Source organism: Chanodichthys erythropterus, chromosome 6 (genome assembly GCF_024489055.1).
Source record: "Chanodichthys erythropterus isolate Z2021 chromosome 6, ASM2448905v1, whole genome shotgun sequence".
Taxonomy (NCBI): domain Eukaryota; kingdom Metazoa; phylum Chordata; class Actinopteri; order Cypriniformes; family Xenocyprididae; genus Chanodichthys; species Chanodichthys erythropterus.
This window is the reverse complement of record NC_090226.1, coordinates 29,409,595-29,437,321: the sequence shown is the minus strand read 5'-3', so window position 1 is coordinate 29,437,321 and position 27,727 is coordinate 29,409,595. Positions and strand designations below refer to the sequence as shown.

At 36.5% G+C, this 27,727-nt stretch overlaps 1 protein-coding gene across 1 annotated transcript in view; it reads left to right on the top strand.

Annotated features, from left to right (window-relative positions):
- The window catches only part of abca7 (ATP-binding cassette, sub-family A (ABC1), member 7), a 43,940-nt gene extending 16,781 nt beyond the window's left edge, over positions 1–27,159 (top strand). Inside the window, 33 exon segments of the mRNA XM_067388588.1 lie at positions 943–1,056; positions 1,211–1,382; positions 1,508–1,639; positions 1,816–1,955; positions 2,071–2,208; positions 2,291–2,511; positions 3,064–3,121; positions 3,278–3,480; positions 3,796–3,865; positions 3,868–3,897; positions 8,194–8,342; positions 9,323–9,447; positions 9,525–9,617; positions 9,709–9,901; positions 10,499–10,593; positions 10,691–10,723; positions 10,812–10,917; positions 12,983–13,057; positions 13,140–13,309; positions 13,669–13,846; positions 13,935–14,050; positions 14,284–14,428; positions 16,569–16,692; positions 16,795–16,924; positions 17,020–17,143; positions 17,237–17,299; positions 17,410–17,516; positions 17,636–17,777; positions 19,722–19,856; positions 19,932–20,035; positions 20,639–20,731; positions 21,483–21,726; positions 25,931–27,159. Of these exon segments, the coding sequence (XP_067244689.1) occupies positions 943–1,056; positions 1,211–1,382; positions 1,508–1,639; positions 1,816–1,955; positions 2,071–2,208; positions 2,291–2,511; positions 3,064–3,121; positions 3,278–3,480; positions 3,796–3,865; positions 3,868–3,897; positions 8,194–8,342; positions 9,323–9,447; positions 9,525–9,617; positions 9,709–9,901; positions 10,499–10,593; positions 10,691–10,723; positions 10,812–10,917; positions 12,983–13,057; positions 13,140–13,309; positions 13,669–13,846; positions 13,935–14,050; positions 14,284–14,428; positions 16,569–16,692; positions 16,795–16,924; positions 17,020–17,143; positions 17,237–17,299; positions 17,410–17,516; positions 17,636–17,777; positions 19,722–19,856; positions 19,932–20,035; positions 20,639–20,731; positions 21,483–21,726; positions 25,931–26,323 (4,415 nt within the window). The 3' untranslated portion in view covers positions 26,324–27,159.
- The last annotated feature ends 568 nt before the right edge of the window (positions 27,160–27,727 follow it).

Sequence of the window (27,727 nt, the reverse complement as noted above, 5' to 3'; positions counted from 1 at the left end):
CATGATATTCTGGATTCATCAGTGTTTAAATGCTCACCATAAGTCTCTTATGCTTACCAAGGTTGCATTGATTTGATCAAAAATACAGTAAAAATGGTAATATTGTGATAATATATTTATTTATACATAATTTATTTATTTATATGTGTAATATATTCCTATGAGGCAAAGCTGAATTTGTAGCAGCCATTACTACTACTTTACTACTAGTGTCACATGATACTTTAGAAATCATTCTAATAAAGTAAATTTGGTGCTCAAGAAACATTTGTTCTTATTATCAAAGTTGAAAACATTGATGTTTTCAAATTTTTTGTTTCTTTAATTTTTTGTGGAAACCATGATGATATTTTCAGGATTCTTTAATCAATAGAAAGTTCAAAAGAACAGCATTTATTTGAAATTATTGATATTATTGAGAATTATTGATATTATTGAAAATTCATATTATTGACTTATCTTTGAAATCTTTTGTAACATTATATGTTTTAATCTATTTAATGCATCCTTGCAGAATGAAATCTTACTTCACAAGTCTCATAGTAATCAAAAAAAGCTAATTTTTACAAAAAAATTGCAAATCTATTAATAGACAAGGCAAGAAAAATAGGTTTAAATTATTGTGTTTTACCCCAAGACATTCCTGTTTCACAGCCAGACATTGAGTGAACTGACAGGTAAAGGTATTTAAAAAGTGAAAGTGGGGTAAATATATAGGTGTTTCGCTCAGGTTTTGTTTATGTGTTCAAATGCAAAGCAGCATCAAAGTATCATAACATTATTATCTGATATAATCATAAAAACATGGTTATGTGTTGGTACATGTCAAAGACAAGTTGTTTTATAACTTGTCGGCTGAATACGATTATGCATGTAAACACACTCGTTGTGTTGAATTAGTCTGTGTGAAAAAATATGTCAATAATTGGATGTGTTTCACAGGTCAGTATGGTGTCCCCAGACCGTGGTATTTTATCTTCCAGCTGAATTACTGGGGTGGGGTTCCGTTAGAGGTGGGGTTGCCCATTCCTACAGCACCTAGAGAGGAACCAGATGGTAAGAGCATCAAACTATGAGTTAAACTGTGTTTGGCATGCAGATGTTTTTAATATTTATTTTAGGAAAAAATATTTGAATTAATACTCTTGGGTGAAGAGATTATGTACCATGTTTTTGATTAAATATTTTTTACTTCCGATGTTTATTACAGATCGGATTGAAGCTGAACCGACAAACCTCATTCTGGGAGTTTCCATAAGGAACTTAGTAAAGATTTATAAAAAAGGGGCCAAGCTTGCTGTCAATCACCTTAACATAAAGTTCTATGAGGGCCAAATAACCTCTTTTCTGGGTCACAATGGAGCTGGCAAGACAACCACCATGTGAGAGCTTAAAAAAATGAATCATTACAAATATGTTACATTTCTTTAAACTAAATTTAAGTCTTACTAAATTTACTTTACCAAGCTCTAACTCATTTAATACTTCATGATGATTTGACTCACAGGTCCATTCTAACAGGACTGTTTCCTCCCACTGCTGGTACGATATATGTGAAGGGAATGGACATTCGCACAGATATGGACATAATCCGCAGGACTCTGGGAGTTTGTCCCCAGCACAACGTCCTCTTTGACATGTAGGGTACCAGTCCAATAAAAAAGTGTTACCTTGATAATTTTTCTTGTACTTTGGTAATTCTACTCTGAGAGTTTTTAAATAATAATGAAACATTTGCGTTGCCACATGAGTCAAGCTTATACATTCTATACTATATGTTTAACATTATATGTGTTCTCTTGTATGTCATTGAAGCCTGACGGTGGAAGAGCATGTGTGGTTCTATGGTCAAATGAAGGGCATGAGCATGGAGGATGTGAAGAAAGAGATAAATTCACTACTGGAGGATGTGGGCTTACACCACAAACGACACGAGCAGACTAAAAACCTTTCAGGTAGGTTAACAAACATCTTCATTTCAAAGCCATTCAGGTGTTCTGTATCTGTTATGGTGTTTTCTAAACTGTGACCTCTAGCCTTTACTTGGGCTTATTTTGTCTTTCTTGACAGGTGGCATGCAAAGGAAACTGTCTGTTGCAATCGCTTTCATAGGTGGGTCTAAGGTTGTGGTCTTGGATGAGCCCACAGCTGGTGTGGATCCCTACTCCCGCCGCGGGATTTGGGACCTTCTGCTCAAATACCGTGAAGGTCTTTTAAAGTTTCGCCTTTTGAAAAATGAATATAATCTAGTGTTTGTCAGCTACCAGACTTAGCACCCTTTGAATTTCAGGCCGCACCATCATTCTGTCCACACATTACATGGATGAGGCTGATCTTCTCGGTGACCGCATTGCAATCATTTCCCAGGGAAAGCTGTGCTGCTATGGAACGCCGCTTTTCCTCAAGGCACGTCTTGGTACAGGATACTACCTTACGCTGGTCAAGAGAGAGATGCATAGGACACCCAGCAGCATCAGCACTAGCAAACTCCCTTCAGCTGCAGTAAGCAAGGTGAGATGACCCACATGAATGAAGAGCAGAAGCTAAAAGTGTTAGGGCATATTTTCCAGATCCTATTGAGTACTTTGACTTTAGCACATCAGTTATACCAAGATTGCCCAGACTTTTCTGTCAGCTGAACCCCTTAGATGTAAAATAAATCAAATCAAATATAAATCTTTTAAAATGTTTTATTTTGATTTGTTTTTGATTACATTTTTTATATATAGGGCTAATTTTACTTATTGTTATTATTAATGTTTAAACCCTAATTATAAAAATTATTGTTTTATACATACTCTCTCCCACTGTCTTTCTCATTCAAATGCACACACATACAGTACAAACACACACTCGCACAGAAACGTGTTGTCAGCGCTGCTCTGATGAATTAATCAGCAACTTAAGCTATAAAGCTACATGACATTACTAATAACTGTTTATTCAAGAAATTAATTGAGAGAAATTTCATGTCAGAGCTGGATTTGAGCGACATCATTCTGCTTCGCTCATGTGCTCTGTCGCAAACCTCCTGCAGTTCCTCACCAGGTCTCTGTGTTTCAGGACAGCGAATCCTCATTAAGTGATGACACAGGATTGGGCAGTGAAGAGAATGGATTTGGTGGGTACAGCTTTGCCTTACAGGAATTATGTGCATCATGTCTTAACATATTGTCTAAGCTGCCCGGCTTTGCCCGCAATGTCTATTCTAATGTCTATTGTTGACATGCAATCCAGACCTCAACATTATCTAAGGACTGATACCTTCCTGTTTTAGATGTTGCTGCTCTAATGGCTCTTGCTCAGCAGTACATCTCTGATGCTGAGCTGGTGGAGGACATTGGCAGAGAGGCAGTTATCAACTTGCCCCATGCTGCCTCAGAGGACGGCAGTCTTGCCCTCTTCCTGAACGAACTGGACAAACGGCAGAGCGAGTTTGGCGTGGTCAGTTACGGGTTGTCAGACACCACGTTAGAAGAGGTGAGACGGTTCTGAAGCATCAGTTTGTTTTTCCACACTGATACATTATCTCTGTAAAAGGATTTACCCCTCACTAAAGTTCAAGGTTGTGGTATACATATCCATCAATGGCCAGTCATTATCCCATTCTGGTGGCAAAAGAGGAAATCCCTCTTTAATCTGTGTGGATTCTAACATCAGTTAAAAATAAACAGGGAATAAGTAGAGAGTGTTTATCCTCATGGCTGCTGTTGTAACCTAATATGTCTTCTTGCCAAGTGGTGGAAAAAGGGGCTTTGCCAGACTGTAATATTTACCTCTGCCTGTATATTTTAGATCTTTCTTCGTGTGGCAGAGGAGACAGGCGTAGATGCAGACCCCGAAGAGCTGCCAGCATCTCCAGGCCACGAGGGGCGCCATCTGAGGACACAGACACAGGTAAATGAATACATTTCATTTCCGCTGAGCTAATGGGATAAAATCTGTGGCCTGTTGAATAAACTGTTTTGACTAATCTTACAAGTTAGTCATCTAATTTTTTATTTAGGACTCGTCATAACTTTTTTTTTTTATGTCAGTTACAGAAAAAAGTAGATTTCAATCCAAAAAGTAAGACTTATTCTTACAAATCTTACAAAAACGCATTGCTTTTGCTTCAGAACCCCCTGGAGTCGTATGTATTACTTTTTTTAATGGATGGATGCATTATTTTTTACCTCAAAACATGGCTCCCCATTCACAACCATTATAAACCTTGGAGGACTAAGGATATTTTTAACTATATCTCTGATTGTGTTCGTCTGAAAAAATATACACCTAGGTAAATCATGGGATAATTTTCATTTTTGGGTGAACTATCTCTTTAAGACATATGCTGAATTTGGAATCATGTATGATACTAGTATGCGTTTCGGAATTCAGCATCAGTCTTAACATAGTGCTTATGTTCATACAGCTGACCCTAATTTACATACTAATGCTGTATTTCATTCAAAGTCAAATGTCGGTTGACTTAAAAAAAAACAAAAAACAATTGCAACCAGCAGCTTTGCAGGTGTTTTGTTGTGTAATTTGCATACATAAGACAATGCTATGCAATGCTAGCATTTGTTGTGCAGGTGTAAGTTCATAAAAGATAATTTACATTGTTTTTTTTTTTTTGTTTTTTTTACATATGTATGTTCTGCAAATATTTTCTAACCTGAGTTTATGAACAGGCAGGACTTTTTAAAAGAACTGATCTATCTTATGTCATAGTGCATATACATGCATTTAACGTTTTGCAAATTTTACTGATTAAATATGTCATCAAAGTAAAGTTATCCAGTTGGAAAACATGTCAATTTTGTAAGCTTTTGATAGCCTATGATGTTTAGGAAGGTAGGTAGTTAGGTAGATAGATAGATAGATAGATAGATAGATAGATAGATAGATAGATAGATAGATAGATAGATAGATAGATAGATAGATAGATAGATAGATAGATAGATAGGGAATATTTATTTTTTAATTTATAACAATAATAATATATATATATATAATTTATAACAATAATAATATATAACAATTTGTACAGTGTCCCAACTTTTTTGGAATCGGGTTTGTATATATATATATATATATATATATATATATATATATATATATATATATATATATATATATATATATATATATATATATATATATATACAAACCCGATTCCAAAAAAGTTGGGACACTGTACAAATTGTGAATAAAAACGGAATGCAATAATTTACAAATCTCATAACATATCAAATGTTGAAAGTGAGACATTTTGAAGTGCCATGCCAAATATTGGCTCATTTTGGATTTCATGAGAGCTACACATTCTAAAAAAGTTGGGACAGGTAGCAATAAGAGGCCGGAAAAGTTAAATGTACATCTAAGGAACAGCTGGAGGACCAATTTGCAACTTATTAGGTCAATTTGCAACATGATTGGTATAAAAAGAGCCTCTCAGAGTGGCAGTGTCTCTCAGAAGTCAAGATGAGCAGAGGATCACCAATTCCTCAATGCTGCGGCGAAAAATAGTGGAACAATATCAGAAAGGAGTTTGAAGTTATCATCATCTACAGTGCATAATATCATCCAAAGATTCAGAGAATCTGGAACAATCTCTGTGCGTAAGGGTCAAGGCCGGAAAACCATACTGGATGCCTGTGATCTTCGGGCCCTTAGACGGCACTGCATCACATACAGGAATGCTACTGTAATGGAAATCACAACATGGGCTCAGGAATACTTCCAGAAAACATTGTCGGTGAACACAATCCAAAAAAGAAGCCATATCTAAAAATGATCCAGAAGCACATGCGTTTTCTCTGGGCCAAGGCTCATTTAAAAAGGACTGTGGCAAAGTGGAAAACTGTTCTGTGGTCAGATGAATCAAACTTTGAAGTTCTTTTTGGAAAACTGGGACGCCATGTCATCCGAACTAAAGAGGACAAGGACAACCCAAGTTGTTATCAGTGCTCAGTTCAGAAGCCTGCATCTCTGATGATATGGGGTTGCATGAGTGCGTGTGGCATGGGCAGCTTACACATCTGGAAAGGCACCATCAATGCTGAAAGGTATAGCATTTTTCCAACATGACAATGCCAGACCACATACTGCATCAATTACAACATCATGACATGCCATGTTGCCACACAGTGGTAAACATGGCATGGTCCCAACTTTTTTGAGATGTGTTGATGCCATGAAATTTAAAATCAACTTATTTTTCCCTTAAAATGATACATTTTCTCAGTTTAAACATTTGATATGTCATCTATGTTGTATTCTGAATAAAATATTAAAATTTGAAACTTCCACATCATTGCATTCTGTTTTTATTCACAATTTGTACAGTGTCCCAACTTTTTTGGAATCAGGTATGTATATTAGTATCTCACAAAAGTGAGTACACCCCTCACATTTCAGCAGCCATTTTAGTATATCTTCTCTATTACTATAGAAATGTAATACTATATAAACTTGAATATATTTTATTATTTTACAGTAGTCAATGTGCAGCTTGTATAGCAGTATAGATTTACTGTCCTCTGAAAATAACTTAACAAACAGCCATAATTGTTACAAAAGCTGGCAACAAAAGTGAGTACACCCTAAGTGATAACAGTTGTATGTCATTTAACCATGCAAAGCCACATGTCCTATTCATCATGTTAATGTTTTTCTCTGCTTGACAGGACCATACAAATGTGTGGATCTTGTATTAGAGTAGTTAAAATTTGGTGCTTTGAGTACAGTTCTCTTATACTGATCACTGGATGTTCAAAAGAACTCTGTGAGGATTTGAGAATTAGAATTGTGGCTCTCCACAAAGATGGCCTAGGAAGATTGGTAACATCATGAAACTGAGTTACAGTACAGTGGCCAGGGTCATAGGGAGGACCAGGCCAAAGAAGTTGAATCAAAGAAGTTGAGTCCTTGTGCTGTGCGTCAGGTGCAGAAGCTGTCTTCAAAAAACAGACGCATGAGTGCTGCCAGCATTGCCTTAGAGGTTGCAGAAGTGGAAGGTCAGCTTGTCAGTTCTCAGACCATACGCCGAACACTGCAACAAGTCGGTTTGCATAGCCATCGTCCCAGAAGGAAGCCTCTTGGCTCACAAGAAAGCCCACAAACAGTTTGCTGAAGACAACCTGTCCAAGAGCGTGAATTACTGGAACCATGTCTGATGAGACTAAGATAAACTTGTTTGGGTCAGATGGTGTCCAGCATAGCGGTGGTAGCATCATTGTCTGGGACTGACATGATTGCTGCTGGTACTGGGGAGCTCTGCTTTATTGAGGGAAACATGGATTCCAACATGTACTGTGACATTCTGAAGCAGAACCTGATGCCCTCCCTTCAGAAACTGGGCTGAACAGCATGAAATATGACCCTAAACACACCACCAGATGACAACTGCTTTGCTGAGGAAGCTGAAGGTGAAGGAGTGGCCTAGTCTCCAGAAATGAACCCTATTGAGCACATGTGGGGCATCCTCAAGCCAAAGGTGGAGAAGCGCCATGTGTCTAACATCCAGCAGCTCCGTGATGTCATTATGGAGGAGTGGAAGAGGATCCCAGCAACAACCTGTGCAGCTCTGGTGAATTCCATGCCCAGGAGGATTAAGGCAGTGCTAAATAACAATAGAGCTCACACAAAATATTGACACGTTGGACAGTTTTGACATGTTCACTTAGGGTGTACTCACTTTTGTTGCCAGTTATTTAGATAATAATGGCTCTATGTTGAGTTATTTTATATATACTATACAAGCTGCACAATGACTACTCTAACGTATATCCAATTTTCCTTTCTATAGTATTAAAATGGTTGCTGAAATGTGAGGGGTGTACTCACTTTTGTGAGATATATATATATATAATTTTTTTTTGGGACCATGGAAAATATTGGCAGGGCAAGTGGGCTACAAATATGGGCCAGTGGATACAAAACATACTATGACGATAGTATGCATCTAATTGGTCATACTATAAGAATGTAAGTATAAATGTGAGGTTAGGTGTGGTTGTCATGTATTTTAAAGATGTTTGTTTTGTTTTGCTCTTCTCTCTGCTTCGCTGGCAGTACGGAAACAGCCAATCAGGAAAGGTACAAAATAAAACAAAACAGGCTGTAATTAGTGTTCACAGCAGTAGCGCAGATCAGAACAGCTGTAATGAGATGTCATTAACCAGAAGGTCTTTTTCTGGCACACAGAGGCCCAGGAGACAGAACCGCTGAGTGGGGATGGTCAGGGTGGCGGTGCTCCTCTCACAGGCTGCTTCCATACATGTCAGCAGCTTCGAGCGCTTTTCACCAAAAGACTGAAGTACGCTCTTCGCAGTCGCAGAGGCATTTTTGCACAGGTACACAGCAGTGATAGACATGTCAATACAATGATTTTGAAATTATCAAGTAATAATTGTGCATGTTTGAATGATTATGTCAGTTCCAAAGTCTACCAAAAAAGTCTATTTTTTTTAAATTAATGTTGAATTAATTTTCTGTCTTGCTGCATTATCTGAGTCAACCTATTTACTGTTTTAATACCTGTTCTTGGTGTTATAATGCATCAGTACAGGTTATTCCAAGTGGAAAGAAAATCAGTCTGCTTTGACAGCAGTAATTTCTAAGTAATTTGGCAGGTGCAGATAGTGCACTTATTTATAGTACATGTTGTTCCTTGAATTCCACTGAAGGTTTTTAAGGTGTCTTGTAGGGGTATCAGTATCATATCAGTTTCAGATCAAATCAGACTGATGTTACCTATTCAATTACCTTTGCTGCCATCCAAAACTCACTTAAAGTTTATCTTCAAAAACATAAATAATTTAATAAAACTGTTAAATGTAATCTTTATAAATATAAATCTGTTCTTTCTATTTTGTAATATGCTGGGTTTTTTTTTTTTTTTTTACTTTCTTTTCATCAACGAATCCTAAAAATATGTATTACAGTTTCCACAAAATCATTCAACAAATGTTTTCATCATTGATAATAATAATAAATGTTTTTTGAGCCTTAAATCAGCATATTAGAATGATTTCTGAAGGATCGTGTGACACTGAAGACTGGAGTAATGATGCTGAAAATTCAGCTTTTCCATCACATGAATAAATTAGATTTTAATATATAATAGAAAAAAGTTATTTTAAATTTTGATAATATTTCACAGTATTACTGTTATTACTGTATTTTTGTATTTTCTTTCAAAAACATAAAAAAATTCTTTATGATTCTAAACTAACTATAGTGTATAGTAGTTAAATAAGATGTCTTTGTTTCGATATGTTGAATTTTGTGTAACAATGTTGATTTATGATCATATTACCATCATGTTTTGCAGATTGTTCTTCCTGCAGTTTTTGTCCTTATCGCTCTACTCTTCAGTCTCATTGTCCCACCCTTTGGGAAATATCCATCCCTGGAGCTCCAGCCGTGGATGTACGGGGAGCAGTTCACCTTCTTCAGGTATGCATTCAGAGATGGAGATTTTTAAGGAAGCTGTCACCTGCAGATCTCTGACCTCTTGTTTCTTTTCCATAAAGCAATGATGCCCCACAGGACTCAGCCACACGGAACCTCCTGGACGCCCTGCTAGATCCACCCGGGTTTGGTACTAAATGTATGGAGCCGAGCAGGTACGACCCTTGTCGTTAGGAATACAAGAACATAAAATAGTCTATACTGTTTAAATAGTTTAACATGATGCTTTATTGTGTGCTCTCTCAGTGACCTAGAGTGTTTAGAGGAAGCTGAAACAAAGTTTGTCCGGCCCCAGATTCCTTACAGCATGTGGCAGCTCTTTCATAAAGGCAACTGGACTGTGGAAAAGCCATCTCCTGATTGTGAATGCAGTACTGAAAATAACCGCAGAATGCTGCCGGACTGCCCAGAGGGAGCAGGAGGAATCCCCCCTCCTCAGGTCAGTAATATACACTACTGTTCAAAAGTTTGGGGTCGTTAAGATTTTTTTAAATGTTTTTGAAAGTCTCTTATGCTCACCAAGGCTGCATTTTTTGATGAACAAACAGTGAAATAGTAATATTATGAAATATTATCTGTGATGGCACATCTCATCAGTGTCACATGATCCTTCAGAAATCATTCTAAAATGCTGATCGCCATACTTATTATTATTGTTGGTGTTATGCTGCTTAATATTTTTGTGAAAACCATGAACTTAAAAAAACATTTTTAAGGATTCTTTGATTAATAGAAAGTTCAAAAGAACAGCATTTATTTGAAATAGAAGTGGTAATGTAACTTCATGTATAGTATGTTTTATGTAAAATATGTATGTTAGCATTTACCGTACCGTACCGAAATAAGATTGTTAATTTAGGTGTTTACAATTATTGACCCATTCCTTAAGGGAAAACACATTTTAAAATAAGCAATTAGAACACTTGTTAGCAGTCAAAAACACAGATTTAAATGGAATAGACAGGGTTTTTTCATTAGTTTACTTTATTTAGTGTTTTTAGTTTCGTACTAACACCTCCACCATTTCCCCATGTAGATAAAACAAATGACAGGTGATATCCTGCAAAATTTGACAGGTCGCAACATTTCTGACTACCTCATCAAAACGTATCCCCAAATTCTGAAGAAAAGGTTTGATTTTCAATAATTTTTCTTTAAATACTCTATAATAAACAAAAATGAGCTGTTTTGACAGCACATATGTGTAATTTTTGTCTCTCACCTACAGTTTGAAGACGAAAAAATGGGTAAATGAATTTAGGTAAGTTAATTACTGTCAGAGATCCAAACAATCAAAATTTAATTTCAGTTTGTTTTGATGTTGGTTTACTCTTTGCTCACCGTTGCAGATATGGAGGTTTCTCTCTGGGCGCTAAAAGCTCTCAAGCTGTGGATGAACCACATCACCTGGAGGAGTCCGTTTTGGCTATTAGAAGACGCTACAACGTTGCAGAGGTGTGACATCTAAGTTTTTTTGTGAAACAATATTTTGCTGAATGTGTTTTTGTGCTTGTACCTTGGCTGGTTTAAACATATCATGGACAGCTGACTCCTAAAGATTTTCTGTACAGCGATTAGTTCACAGCAGTGACAGAAAGGAACTTTTCTCTGTTGAAATAAAACTTTCAGGGGCATTTTTACCTTTTATAAGGGCAATTTTTGCCCAATTTTTACATTTAAAAGGGGGTTATCACACAGTTTCTGCCAATCTCATGTTAATCTTGATTACCTATAGAGTAGTAGTGCATCCTTCATATCTCCAAAAAGTCTTTAGTTTTATCATATTTATAAAAGATACATACGCTGTACTGAGTCTTTCCGAAAGCAGCCGAGCACCTGAAGGCGTGCCATGTGAATGGAGCTAAAGAGTGACAAGCTGTCACGAGCACGTGCAGCTTTTGCGTAGCGATCATATGCAAGCTATCAGTGGTCAGCTAAACAACTGTATTTAAACACACACAATAAACCATCACATTTTCCTGTATAAATTTTGAATCACTATAATGAATATAGCGTATAGTGAGTGATGAATAATACATTTATGAATTCACTACGTTCGTGTTGTTTACATTATATGAATCTATTGCCAACAAAACAGACATATGAAGCAGTTTTACTCACCACCTGTGGTTCAGACTTATGACCGGGGGCTTTTACGTTCCATCTTTCAGTTTCAAACTATCTGTAAATCCAGCGTAGATCTGGGCCTTGTTTATGAAACCATGAACACTGATCCTGAGGGCTTGATCAGCCACAGAAAATGTTGATGGGCGTGCTCTTGCTCTCTTTCTTTGGTCGACATGTGTGTGTACGCTCCTCCGGAAGAAGTACCCGTATGAGGAATTCCGACCTTTATGACGTTACAAAAAAAAAAAAAAAAGATTGAAGCTTATGAGGATTTTGAAGAGTATTTTTGGCACAGAAATACTCCATCATACGTTCAACTCATATTTTGAAGCTTTGGCCATGTTTAGCATGAGAATCAAACTCTTTAACAGTGTAAATAAGTCAGAATACATTAAATAGCATTATACCCCCCCCCCCCCCCCCCAATAGATTCAGTTAGAACGAGACCCTACAGGACTGTTTAAATGACTGTCACAAATGTATAAATAATAGTATGAGATGTTTTTAATTGAAAATTAAATGAAATTATTATCATTTTATTTATTTATTTTTTAAATGATACTTATAAATATGAAACTAAAACTACCAGTAGATGCCTGGAAGACTTAATGAGTGAGCTGAGTCATTCATTCAACCGGTTCATTGAAACAGCTGATTCATTCAGAAACAAAGCAAGTGACAGTCTTTTTAAATGGGTCATTGAATCATTCACTTAAACGATTTGTTCAAAACAGATTCATTCAGAAATAAAACACCACCACTGTGAACACACAAAACTCGAAGATACACAACAGTTCTGCTGTTACTTTGTAAAAAAATTGTTGGCGAAGTAGAGCAAAAACAAATAATATTGTGTCTAAAATGTAGCTTGCATATTATTAACTTCTTGTTTATTGAACTGTTCTATAAAATCAATATCACATATAATATTGCTCAACTACATACATTGTATGCTATAAATGTAAAAGACAAAGGCTTTTATGCCCCCATATCCCCATATCCTTAAAGGCATTCTAAGTGCATTCTAATGGGCTACATCTTGCAGTGAAAGTGTACACTCTTAAGGCATGTTTTTTGTGAAAAGTGAGTGACACACTGTTACACATCGTTAAAAAAGTATTATTGTAGATGATGCATAATCGCACAGCCCTTGTGGTTGATAAATGGTGCAAAAAATCTCACAGACTTCCACTGAATGACCCATGTTTTGTAACTAGGTTATCATAGAGACTAGAGGGCTGGGCTCTTTTTACTTGGGACAGAAAAGAACCACCCAAAACACCCTGGCAACCATACAGTAATAGAACTAAAAACATTCAGAGCGTCTTAGCAACACTCTAGTAAACACTCAAAGCACCCTAGCATTATTACGATAAGTTTTGTTCTTTTGCAGAATGGCTCTTTAGATCAGCTCCTTCATAGACTACCAGATGTCCTTACAGGACTCACCAGCCAAAACAATGTGAAGGTGAGTAAGTCACCTGTGAGACACCTCTCAAGCTCAAACTTCTCCTGATCTCTTCAATCATCTGTGATGTGTTCTCTCTCAGGTCTGGTTTAATAATAAAGGATGGCATGCCATGGCATCATTTGTGAATATTATGAACAATGGTCTCCTTCGTGCCAACTTGCCGCCTAACGTAGAAAGACGCGGATATGGAATAACAGCCTACAATCACCCGCTCAACCTCACGAAGGAGCAGCTGACGGAGATGGCCCTGTATGTAATATCTGTTTGCTGAGAGGTCTAATGGGGAATTAACTAAAGCAGCCTTTTTACTATCTCAAATGACACACTGGAAGTCATTCAATATTTGAACTTTTGTGGCTAGACCGTATGCAACCGGATGTGATGTAATCTAGTAAAAACTATGAGATTAGTCAGATTTACCAATATTTTTCCACTAAAACATTATTCTTTAAACACTTTTTATTTACTGCCACTAGGGGATGAAATGCGACAAAATATTCCGAATTATAATTCGGCTTACAAATTATTACACCCTCTTATAGTTGTGAAATTGTACGTTGTAACTCTAGTAAAGCTAAAAATTGCTTTTTTCTTTCTGGTCTTTGCAGGATGACTACTTCAGTGGACGTTCTAGTGTCCATATGTGTTATTTTCGCCATGTCATTTGTTCCTGCCAGTTTTGTGCTGTTCCTTATTGAGGAACGGGTCAGTAAATCAAAACATCTGCAGTTTGTCAGTGGAGTAAAGCCCATCCTGTATTGGACTACCAATTATGTATGGGACATGGTGAGTGCTGTGAGTTTGATGTGACTGTGAAATATCTTTAAATGGTTATCCTAATGGATTTCATATTTTTGGTGTTCTTGTGTTTCAGTTGAACTATACAGTACCAGCCACTATGGTGGTCTTCATCTTCATCTGCTTCCAGCAGGAATCATATGTATCTGAGAAGAATCTACCTGCACTGGTGCTCCTGCTGTTGCTGTATGGGTGAGAAAGGCATTTACTGGTTCAATAAATAACTCTTCAGCACATTGGTATATTTACTAACACTGCACACAGAAATATCATATGTTTTGGTGGTCCCCAGCATGGGAGTGCTGGTGTCCCCACAGCCTGTTTTAGCAGCTTAATCAGCTAAACTTCCTTGGTCAACCATGCTGTTTCCACCAGCTCTAACCAGCATAAATCAGTAGAGTGTTGTTTGTTTGTTTCTGCTGCAGTTGGTCTATCACTCCACTCATGTACCCAGCCTCCTTCATCTTCTCAGTCCCCAGCACTGCCTATGTGGTCCTTACCTCCATCAACCTCTTCATTGGCATCAATGGCAGTGTCGCCACATTCGTCCTGGAGCTATTTGTCGATGAGGTGAGGTACATAGACCACACAGATACTGACTGATTCACTAGGGTGCTCATCATTTCACTTGACTAAAAATTCACTGAAACTTTGTGTAATATGGCAATATGACCAAAAATGTATTTCATCATATGAGAAATTTTATTTCATGATATCTATATATATCGTATAGGGCCGTTTTTGTTTAAAAAAAAAAAAAGAACAAAGAAGCAAATTACAAACAATAGGACAAAAACAATAGAGATACAAATTAAATAAACTAAGTTTTTCAGGTACATCATTTTATTTAACATGTATACATTTATTTAACATCTTTTGTTTGATTGACAGTAATGATACAGACAGATATTTTAGGCTCCTTTCACTTTAAGACTGCATGCTAGGATCTAATATACTGACACATATCCGGAGCTGTTTACGTTCACTTAAGCCATAACCGACTGTATTTACGTGAGAAACTCCACATGATGGGCATTTTGACAACTGTGTCTGTATTTGACCATTCAGGCGCAAAGAGAGCTGAATTTGGGATCACATACTGTTTAAGAGATCCCTTCTGGTATGTGTCATTCAGCGCGATACCGCATTGAGTTTTTTACTGGGCATAATAACTTGATAAACTCTTTTTGAAGATCCTTGTTAAATGTACACACACGCTTCTTTGACATCTTCAGATCTGATTTGATCTCCTCTGCTCTCTCTAATATTCCACCTTCGCTAACTGCGAATTGTGAGTGGATGGTAACTTTGTTCTCCAAAATATATACTTTGACGAGATTGGCTACCTTTGATTAGGCTATTCTCGCATGACAGAAGACTACTACTCGCTTTTATGTTCATATAGCAAAGACAATTTAGGAAAGAACCAATATGGGACAACACCAAAAAAAATTTATCGGGACACTAAAAATAGAACTGTCCCGGGAAAAACAGGACATCTGGTCACCCTATGATTAACCCATGTACTGTACATGTTCCTTAGTTTTGAAAAAAACATTCCTATCAACCATTCTTTACTTATACTACAAATACACTACTGTTCAGAAATTTGGGGTTTGTAAGATTTTGAAAGAAGTTTCTTATGCTCACCATGGCTGCATTTATTTGATCAAAATTACAGTAAAAACAGTAATTTTGTGAAATATTATTGCAATTAAAAATAACTGATTTCTATTTTAATACATTTTAAAATGTAATTTATTCCTGTGATCAAAGCTGAATTTTCAGCATCATTACTCCAGTCTTCAGAGTCACATGATCCTTCAGAAATCATTCTAATATGATGATTTGGTGCTCAAGAAACATTTATTACTTTAAAGTTTAAATTTTAAGTAATAAATGTTTAAATTTTAATGTATAAAGTGTATAATGTATAAAGTATATTTACAATGGAACTGAATCAACACTGAACTGACTTCAGCTGAACAATGACACTGTTTAGAGATGCTTAACAGTTGAAATGAACTCTGTTTTCATCATTGAATCATTTTCCTGTTATCACTGCAAAGCTGCTTTGAAACAATCTGTATTGTATAAAATGCTGTATACTCAATAAAAGTGACTTTACTTATCATTTAATCAAACAATTTTCAACAATGATGATACTTAATATTTTTGTGAAAACCGTGAAACTTTGAAGTCCCGAATGTTTGATTGATTGATAAGTCAAGTCACTTTTATTGAGTATACAGCATTTTATACAATACAGATTGTTTCAAAGCAGCTTTGCAGTGATAACAGGAAAATGATTCAATGGTGAAAACATTTCAACTGTTAAGCATCTCTAAACAGTGTGATTGTTCAGCTGAAGTCAGTTCAGTGTTGATTTAGTTCCATTGTAAATATACTTTATACATTACACACTTTAAACATTATAAAATACTTTACTGTCACTTTTGATCCATTTAATGATTTAATGAGTTCAAAACGTATTACAGTACTGTATATACTACTACTAATGCTACTTATGTATTTCTTACTTTTATTATACTAATAGTAATAGGCAATAGTAATAAAAATATGTAATATAAAATTTTAATTCAAAACCAACATTCATTAAAAATCATGAATAAATTACTAATGATAATAAAATGGAAGCAAAAAATACAAATTTCATCTCTTCTTTATTTTATTTTCATGTTGTACTCAGCACTTGAATGAGGTCAACAGGATCTTGAAGAAGGTCTTCCTGATCTTCCCTCACTTCTGTCTGGGTCGAGGTCTCATTGACATGGCCAAAAACCAGGCCATGGCAGATGCATTTCAGCGGCTGGGTATTTCTAAAAAGAGCTCTCTCACTGATAAACAAATATTTCTGCAATAGGCATGAACAACTGTAAGTTTTGCATATGAGTTAATTTTGTTGTTGTCAACAGGAACTAAACAGAATCTGGACCCTTTGTCCTGGGATTTTGTTGGGAAGAACCTGTTTGCCATGGCGATGGAAGGAATTGTGTTCTTCATCTTCACTGTTCTCCTGCAGTATAAATTCTTTATTAATTTTAGGTACATTTGTATGTTTAAATATCATGATATTGAATAAATCAACACATACATACAGTTGTGTAGTTGTTCCTGATAAATAAATATTTTCCCTTCAGTCGATGGTCAGGCTTTGTGCTGCCCCCACTGGGCACGGAGGATGAGGATGTGGCAAAAGAGAGAGACCGTGTGAAGAATGGTAAAACTGTGGGAGACATTCTCGTCCTCACAGACCTTAGTAAGGTACAGAACCACACCAAATACTACACAAGAAGCTGTATAAAATGTTGTTTAATCTATTCAGTGGTAAAATATGGACTCTTTGTGTCTCTGCAGGTATACAAGGCAGGCAGGAAGCCAGCAGTGAATCGGCTTTGCTTGGGCATTCCACGGGGAGAGGTAAGTACAGTGCCATATCCCAGAACTCTCCTGGAAACATTTATACTAGCTCCTTGTTTTTCCGTTGTGATAGTTTAAACTGCTGCAAGTGTCTTCTTTTCCCATGGCAGTGTTTTGGGCTTCTTGGTGTTAATGGGGCTGGGAAAACCTCAACCTTCCGCATGCTAACAGGAGACACCCATGTTACTTATGGAGAAGCATTTCTTAGCAACCACAGGTTAGACTTTTGACATGTGATGAACATTACCAATATTCATACTTCCTACTTTTACTTAGTATTACTTTACCCTGGCAACTACCCACAACCCCCTAACACACATGCATTTTTTTATGTAGTGTTCTTACAGAAATGGAGAAAGTTCATCAGCTGATGGGCTACTGTCCTCAGTTTGATGCCATCAGTGACCTGCTGACAGGACGTGAGCACCTGGAGTTTTACGCTCGCCTCAGAGGAGTGCCAGAAGCTCATGTTGCAAAGGTACAGGATGCTCCAAAAAAAATATTATTATTATTATTATTATAAAAGTGCAGTCTGGGCACATAATACTAGATATAAGCGTTAATAGGCTCTAGGCCAGGGGTCTCAGAAAACTAGTGATTCCAAGCTTGTTTCAAATGGACCATATAGTCATAATATATTTTTGTATTAAAATCCAAGGTTGGTTGACTTCACATCTTTTGGTATGAAGTAGGTAGGGGTGGGAGAAAAAAATTATTCTGGATCAATTTCAGAATGGATCCTGATTCATGCGCGATGATGACGCTGCGTGTTTTAGAAACACCTATATTCTGATTGCTTCCAATTCCTCACACACACCACTTGAAACTTCCATAAAATAATCTTTGTTAAAGTTCGGAAAGGTTGAAGCGCATTACAAGGACATTTGCGTGCTTCAATGCACAGGATATGTGCTCTGAGAAACGTGCGTTTTGCTTGATGTTGCGCTTGCAGTGTGTCTCTCGCCCACCGGTATTTTCCTTACTGATGCTCTATGAAGGCATCATTTATGGAATGCAGTGGGCTTAAATATTAAAAATATGAAACTCACTGCCAGAAGGCTGTTTTCAATTTAAAATGCTCATGTGCACTTTGTGAAGAGCGCTCGTGCATGCAGCTGTGTGCAACTCTGTGTAAGTGGTTAAATGTACTTGCATCTCAAAATGGTTTTATGACACAAAATTAAGGTAAACAGTCAGTTGTGTCTTAAGGCATTAAACAGACAGGAAAAACCATGACTTATATTTAAAAGAGAAAAATCACTCACAGCTCTTGAATGGAAAACATTCAGATACTCTTGAATACTGAAAGCACTCTTTGTTTATTGCTTGTAATTTTTTTTATTCCTTTTTTTATTATTTACTACTTGCTTTTATGTTTTGAAGCTGTATTATTTTATATAATTAAATTTTTTAACACAATTGTTTTAATTAATTTTTGTAATTTTGTAATTATTTTAAAAAGTACTTATAATTGCATATGTAATGAAAATCTTAATCTTTTTTTTTTTTTTTTTTTTTTTTTTGGCATTTTTGCTTTTATTATGATAGAACAGTAAACAGAGAGGAAACGAAGTGCATCAGTGCTTTTTTGCAGCACAAGAGAGTGCATGTGTGGTTGCCAAATTGAAAAGATTAAGTAAAACACTGGGCAGAAAACGAATCCTTTTAAGAGAAAAGCTCAGTTTGGGGGATAAGATTTATTCTCTTGACAACTTCAAGCAGGAAAGATAGTGGAGGTTTGTTATCATATAATTTTTTATATAATTAAATTTTTTAACACAATTGTTTTAATTAATTTTTGTAATTTTGTAATTATTTTAAAAAGTACTTATAATTGCATATGTAATGAATGATAATCTTAATCTTAATCTTTTTTTTTTTTTTTTTTGGCATTTTTGCCTTTATTATGATAGAACAGTAAACAGAGAGGAAACGAAGTGGGAGAGAGAGAGGGGGATAGGATCGGGAAAGGTCCATGAGCCAAGACTCAAATTTGGGTCGCCCAAAGCTCATTGGCGCCACATGATTTTAAAAAAAAAATTTATTGAAAGTTGGCAAACAAATTAATTAATAGGAAAAAAAAGCAGAGCAAGAATCGTTTTGGAATCGGATCGTGGCTCCCAGAATCAGAATTAGATCGTGATGTGCCTAAAGATTCCCACCCAGGGGTTTGAAACCCGTTTTAAAGGCAGTGACACACCAAGCTGATTTTCTATGGTGTGCCACCTGCTCACAGGTAGATGCAGAACTTACAAGCTAGTTGGCCGTAAACTTTGCGGTGTGTTTAAGTGCAACTTTTTGGTGACGTGAGGCAACACCGCAATCGACCGTCGTCTCCTCTAGTTCTTTGATGCTGGTTTGAGGTGATTAGTCAATAAGCACTGTAGATCACTTACAGTCCTTTTTCATGCCTGTCCTCTAGGTGGCGCAGTGGGGAGTTCAAAAGCTTGGTCTGAGTCAGTATGCTGAGCGAGAGGCTGGGGGTTACAGTGGAGGAAATAAGCGCAAACTCTCCACTGCTATTTCCCTTATTGGAGCTGCACCTGTCATCTTCTTGGTATATTTGCTACAATCATACTGTTGTATGATGTAGCTGTAAATGGCATTTTACACCCTCATCTGTGATTTTCAGGATGAGCCTACGACTGGGATGGACCCAAAGGCCAAGCGCTTCCTCTGGAACTGCATTCTCAGCGTGATCAAACAGGGACGATCTGTTGTTCTCACCTCTCACAGGTAGAGGACACTATTACAGTTTCATATAGGTAGCCTCAATGGATGGAAATAAAAAAAAATCACATTCTGTTTTCTAAATTATTGTGAATGATTCATCCATGTATACATTTAATTAAGTGAATCCGGTGAAACTAAAGTTCTCTCTGGTGTTGTATGCAGAATTTTTTCAGTCATTTAGTCCACTTAAACTCCACCCCTGCAAGCTCACGTTCATCTGCCTCTGTTTTTGAGCACAATGCCCACATCTCAAAATCCAGTCAAAAACCTATGAACAAAACCAAGCCGTGAGAAACATTGAAATGTTTATGTACAAAAATGAGGAACTGCCCACTTAGACCAAAAGAGATCATCTGATTGACATGTAAAACATCCGACCACAGTTAATTTTGTTTTTACGTGAAACTTCAAATCCAAATATAAAGTATAAAGATTCCTCTATACATGATTCATGAGAGTGATTCATGTGCATCTTTATACTTTACTTTTGGACTTTCAGTTTACCATCGTAGAGAAATCAACTCTTTGAAAGATATTCTGACTTCAGATTAACTTCACTTTTTTCTTTTCTTTTTTTTTCTCCTGCCCCGATGGTTCTTTTTGCAGCATGGAAGAGTGTGAGGCTCTATGCACCCGAATGGCCATCATGGTGAATGGCAGGTTCCAGTGTCTTGGCTCAGTCCAGCACCTGAAGAACAGGTAGCAGTTCAGAATTAAACATTAGGTTAATATGAACAGCTTAGTATGTACTGCATGCAGTTTCAAAAATAGGATGCAGTAATATGCCTCATTTTGTCATACAACCTCCATATATTGCATGTTTAATTCAGTGGCATCATGTCAGAATCAAACCTTTATTTGTAGAGAGATTAAATAGTGATTCAAGAGATTGTGGATGATATAAGTAATGTTAAAAAGAATACAGTTTTGTGGCTGATGTCACTTTCAGTTCATTTCATCTTAATGGAAAAGAAAGTACAGTTAAAAAAGTACTCAAGAAAATGCAGTGCATACTGCAAAACTAATATAAGTAGTATTCAATTCCGCACGTCAAGTCAAGTCACCTTTATTTATATACAGTACAGATTGTTACAAAGCATGTTTCGCTGCACAGTAATAAACAGGGAAATAACAATCAGTGATGCAAACTTCATCAAATATGTTTTGTTCAGTTCAATAACTGGAAAGTTAACTAGTTGTGAAACAAGTTCAATTCAGCTGTAAGCAGTTCTACAGAAGGCATTAGTGTCATTGTTCAGCTTGAGTCAGTGAAGTTCAATAACAGTGTCTGTGTTGCAAAAATGCAGCTCTACAGGAGACAATAGTTTCATCAGTCAGCTCATTTCAGTTCAATAATGTCAGTGCAGTATAAGTGCAGTAAAATCAATAATATTACTGAATAGTGTCTTCTAACAATTTTCATTTCTGCCCTCTTTGTCTTTCCTACTAGGTTTGGAGATGGTTACACAATAATCCTTCGTTTGTCCACCCCGTCTACAGAACCATGCCCGGTGGACACCTACATCCAGAACTCCTTCCCTGGGATCCAGCTGAAGGAGAGACATCAGAATGTTCTCCATTACCAGCTGCCATCACAAACCTGTTCGCTCGCTCGCGTCTTTGAGGTTCTGTCAAATAATTATAAGGAGCTGGGGATAGCTGACTACACAGTGTCACAAACTACACTGGATCAGGTAAGAGTACAGTGCTGAGACTCTGCTCCAAAATGGTGAGCTGCCTTGCTATCTACTGTGTACCTTCTAAGACAGCATACTAAATGTCATAAAAACCTCATACGTGACCAGTTTAAACACTAAACATAGGCATGAATTCATCAGACAAATAGCTCTACTCAATATACTTGACTCACAATTGATTTCAAAAGAAGGTGGCACTAGCATGTTGCTAAGCTAACAATACTCTAAGCAGCATAAAAACATAGCACATAGGGCTGCATGATAATGCTTAAACAGATAATCATGATTATTCTCCTTTGGGAAGAAACATTATTATATAAAGAGGTGTAAATCAAAGGGGTAATGTAATAAATGCCATTTTACATATTGCATTTTCTTTACTAACAGTCTACACTTCACCTAATAGGCCTGTGGGTGGCACATGGACTTCATTTAACCAACTATGATAGCTTCATCACATGGGAAGTCGAATGCAAAAAAAAAAAATTGTATTGATTACAATTGTATTGATAAGAGTAAACTGAACACTACTTACCATTAATACGACTTCTGGTAATACATAGTTTTGGTAAGTGCTTTGTAATTTGTCTTCACATTAAATATTTTATAAGAAGCAATTCGGTTGCAAATGAGAAAAACCACAGATTCATACTGCCCCACAAATGCAAATTCATACAGACAGACTGCAAATAAATGATACTCATTGTCATTTTTTCTTTTAACCATTTTCATCTTTGAAATGGCTAAACACTAACAAACAGATGGCAGCTATGTAGTTTTTAACCACTTTAATTTATGAAAACTGGTACAACTTTAAGAAGCTTCTCTCAATAGCTAAAACGTAAAACAGTTAAATTCTTAAAGTGCCCCTATTATGGCATTTGAAAGGTTCCTAGTTTTGTTTTGGGAGTGCCCAACAACAGGTTTACAAGCATGCAAGGTTAAAAAAAAACACTTTCGTTATCTTAAAATATGCATTTATTTTTACCTTATTTACTCAACGACTCCCAAAGGATTCGCTCAACGATTCATTTTTCCAAACCCCTCCTTTGCGTGATGCTAATCTGCAGTAATTGGTCAGATGACCCAGTCAGTTGTACACAGGAGGAGTACAGTATACCGTGCTTGCATCACTTACATTGTATTATAATAATTATGGTGCTCCGCTCTGTTCTAAAAATAAAGACTCAGTGAGGAAATAAGTTGGTTTGTGTTTATGTTGGCGAACCTAGCCCTCAGCTCAGTGGTAAACGCACAAACAGTCATGGTATATGCGTTAGCCCAAAGCAGAAACGTTTTGATAAGGCACTGCAGTTGTACACCAATGTATTTGACATTTGACACATTTCTAGACTATTGCGAGCGAACACATATTGCTGTTAGCTGGTTAGCCGGAGACCTACAAGCTGCGTGGAGCATACACAGCACACACAACTAAATGCATGCTACGGACAACATAACGGCAACAATTATTAATCATACTTACAGGTTGTGATTCGGAGGAGGAAGAAGCTGGTCCAAATAATCTGGGTACTGACCCATCCTTTAATAACAACCGGCTTGCGAAACCCTCGTTGAATGCATTTAGGTTGAAGAAGCAGTCGTCAGTAAAATGACAGGTAAAGATAAACTTTAACCACTGATAATTCACGTATTGGCAGTGTTTGAGGAGTTTCAAGTTTTCTCTGGCGTCTACGCACACAATAAGTGGGCGGACAATATGCTAATGTTTCGTCTTGACGTCACAACGAAACGTCTTGGGATTCGTTTTACAAACGACACGTTTAACTGACTCAGAGTCGACTCTTACGGTTGTGAGACAATAACTTTATATACGGTGCTCTTTCAGATTTAAAACATTGCAGGAGGTTTTCATTCACTTAGAGCTATGTTACACACTACATGAAAGTTAATTTTCAAAAATCCATTATAGGGGAACTTTAATATTAATTACAATAATTTCAAATTATGTTAAATTTTTACTTTGCATTGTAGCACAGAGGTTGATCACAAACAATACGGTCAAGAATCATGTTTGAATTTCTTACAGTTTGTCACAGAGATGTTTCACTCGCAGATTTTGTAGCAGCAAATCACACATGCTGCCTTGTGAAGGAACACAGACTGGCTGTATGACATTTTCATTCGAGCAGAATTTCACAATTAACATCGCTAAACTTTTTTGTTAGTGTGGTCAGATCATCAGCTCTTTTTTTGCAGCAAAAGAGAGTGCATGTGTGGTTGCCAAATTGAAAAGATTAAGTAAAACACTGGGCAGAAAACAAATCCTTTTAAGAGAAAAGCTCAGTTTGGGGGATAAGATTTATTCTCTTGACAACTTCAAGCAGGAAAGATAGTGGAGGCTTGTCATCAATGCAAGATAAAAGAAGTGTCTAAATAAAATTTAAAAAAAGTTTTCGGGACAAATAATCAGCAGAGCATATATAACGACAATTATTTTAACTAATTTAGAGAAGCAGAAAACATGATTAAAATACAATTAATCATGCAGCCCTAATAGCACATGTAAAATAGTCCATTTGAAATCTACCAGAACTACTTTGTATTGATTCTTTTCAGTATTAGATGAAATATTAATATTTATAATAATTTATCATTTTTCACTGAGCTTGTTGCAGTGAATTATGGGATTGCCTGGCTTCTCCACAAAGGCTATATGCAGGTGCGATCACATTTACTGTTGTTCAGTTTACTGTTATTGTTTATCTACTTGCCTGAGGATAAATGATTATCGCACACTTTTTTTCAAGTTGTTCACATAGATATGCCACATTGACCAAAAGACAGCTGCTTGGTTTAAAAGTGACTTCTGTGTGTGAGCTGTGCTTCATGCATCATTATACTATTGACTGTCGACCCTTTTTCCTGTTAAATTTTGCTAATGTGACCACACGTTTAGAAACTGGCCAGTTGAATATATTATAGGTACAGCCTTGTGTCAGGAGGCATCTCACTAGGTTTTAGAACAGGGATTGTTACCAAAGTCCCTTTAAGACAAGTCATTTCTCTCGGCGGCCATCTTTGAAACGCCTCTCAGACATGCAAGTGCAGCTCCTATCTCTTTGAATGGGAAAACATCAAATTCTCCAAAGCTGTTTGCAAAGCTTTCGATTAAAAAATTCATATTTGAAATCACCAATCAAATCTGACAACAACTGTCTCATAAATTTTGTTTCTAAATGATTGATGAAAAATGTATTTTTCATGCTGGATCAAGCTAATGCGCAGACCTAAATGCACGTCTCTTCTGCCTCATTTCAGAGGCGCGCGTCTGACTGTTTCTATAGAAACCAGTGCTTCCGTCATCCTCAGGGATGACACATTTTTGTAGGCAAAATGCGGAAGCAAGTTAGCATTTTAGGACTTCTGGTTCCAACGCCGTCAAGTCTATGCGTTTTTTGAATGGGTTTTTGCTAAATCGCCTGAAATAAGGTCTGTGGTTAACAAAGCCTCTAAATACTTTCACGTTTTGATCCATAACATAAAACACACCAGTTATAACCCGCTTGTGATTTTTTTTAACTTTTACTGTGTCTTAAAATTGGCGGTTGCTAACAAATTGCTAAAAGGGGCTACTTCCTTTGGCGGGGACCTTCGACGTCATCATTAAAAACGGGACATTTGGACAGCATTTCTCATGAAAAAGTGGATACGTATTCATACACAGCGCAGATCATAATCAGCGAGCATGTTTTTAAATAAAGTTGTTTTCTAAATAAAGTTTGAGGACGCTTGGTGGTGACTACGTTGATCCACGACCATGGTGTGCTGTAGTCCGTTTATAGCCTACTGTTAGCCTTTTAAATCTGACCACTTTATTTAGGCTTCAAAATCTATAAATGTTGTGTTAACTTGTAAAGATTATCTTGATCGACAAAACGTGTAAGTGTCATAACCCTTTGTTAAACATAGAGATTATTTGCTGTGATTTTCCAAAAGTCTATGGGAAAAATGCATAGGCTTTCAACCGAGGGAACCCGTGCGCCGCTAACTTCCAGGTTGGCCTACAAAAACGCTTCATCCCTGGGGCACTCTATGATGCAATGACTTTACCAGTCAGCAATTGGCCCTTATTTAGAAGGCGGGACTTTCTCCCATTCAAAACAATACGAGTGACACGTCTTGTGTTATTCTATAGTCTTTGTTGTTATTTAAAACTAAGAGTGTTTACCTCCTGCAGGTGTTTGTTAACTTTGCTAAGGAGCAGACAGATGATGATCAGCTCAGGGAAGTCACGGTAAACGGTGGATCCGTGGCCAACAGACTTCAGCGGCCCACGGACCTCAAACTCGAGAAATTCAGCAGGTCTTCCACACCACACTCTCTTTCAACACCCTCTACAGATCAAGCTGCTCACTCAGAACAAACCCCTGAGCCTCCATCTACTAGTTTAAAGACCAAAAAGAGTAAATCAAACAGTCCATCAATCTCAAGACAGCAACAGCAGATGCGGATGGAACCTGTTGGCGAGGCAGCTAATGGATCACACCCTCCTGAAGACCAGACTCTTGGGAGAAAAGATCCATCCATGTTATTTATTGTCAGTACCAAAACACAGGAAAGCAAAGTGTGAAAAAAAAAACAAAGATACTCAGAACCAAACAGTCATGATGTGGATCTCTGGTGATCTTTGGTGCCTTCTTCACATGTAATTTTCCACATTTTTTTATATAGTTTCTTTAAAACCAATCAATTATTCAATCTATTTGGCTGCCCTGATAACTCTGCAATTCGTCATTGATTGTATGTCTAGTTTTTATTCTGAAACTTGAAAATGACGCATGGCATCATTGGCAGGAATTCTTTCCCAGCCCTCTTTAATGCATAAATTATGCCAATTATTGTCATGATGTGAGTTGCACCTCCATATAGGATTTGCTTTGTGCAACACCAATTTGGATATGATTTTTGCTGAATGTGTTACATTATAACGGACCTCTGTTTTCTACATGTATGTAAAGGTCAAATGCGCAGTGTAGAGATGGTATCAAACTGAAAAACTGCCTTCATATGCTCAACATTTGTATTTCCTGATTTTTTTTTTTTTTTTTGTACTGTTTTAGATTTATTTCTCTTTTTTTATGTGATGCACTTTAGCTTAAAACGATTCTAATATTGTAGTCTGGATTATCACTATATCTCTTCAATGCAAAGAATGTCACAATGCTTGATATGTAGCTTTTTTATGTAGTATTTATTGGATGTACATAACAGAGATATTATGAAATTATGTTTGCAATATTCCTTATGTGTATGATGCTGGATAAAATTCTAAAAAGTTAAAATGCTGGGATATTTATATGCAAATATATAAATCTGGGTACTGAAGTTTGGTGTGTGCGCACATTGATTTATTAAAAAAATGTATTAGTGTCCTTTTTATATACAATTAACAGTAACTATTTTCAAGGTTGTGTATAGTGTATCTTGTCATAAACCAATCTGGCAGTAGAACATTGAATAATGCTTTGAATAATACATTGAGTGAACTTGTCTTGTTTCTTAAAAGCTACACATCAGGGGAATTATGTTTGGGAAGGGTATTTTTAGGCTTGACTTTGGATGATTACTGTCTGGAACCAGAAATGGGAATGAATGTGGCTCTGGTAATGCAGATGTCTTAACTGCTGAGACTCTACAACTCACTGTTTGAATGAATATATATATATATATATATATATATATATATATATATATATATATATATATATATATATATATATATATAATGACACCATTAAAAAAATCCTTTCCAGTAAGATCTTGATATAAAGTTCTATATAATACATTGACCATTACCATAACATGTCATACAATACCTAAATATATTAATATATTATAAATATATTAATATATATATAATATATACAAATATTGAATATACATTATATTCAATATTTGTACGTAACTTTGTCACACTTGGTGACTATAAAAAAAAAATAAAATGGTGAAAAACTTAAAATGAAAATGGTTACCA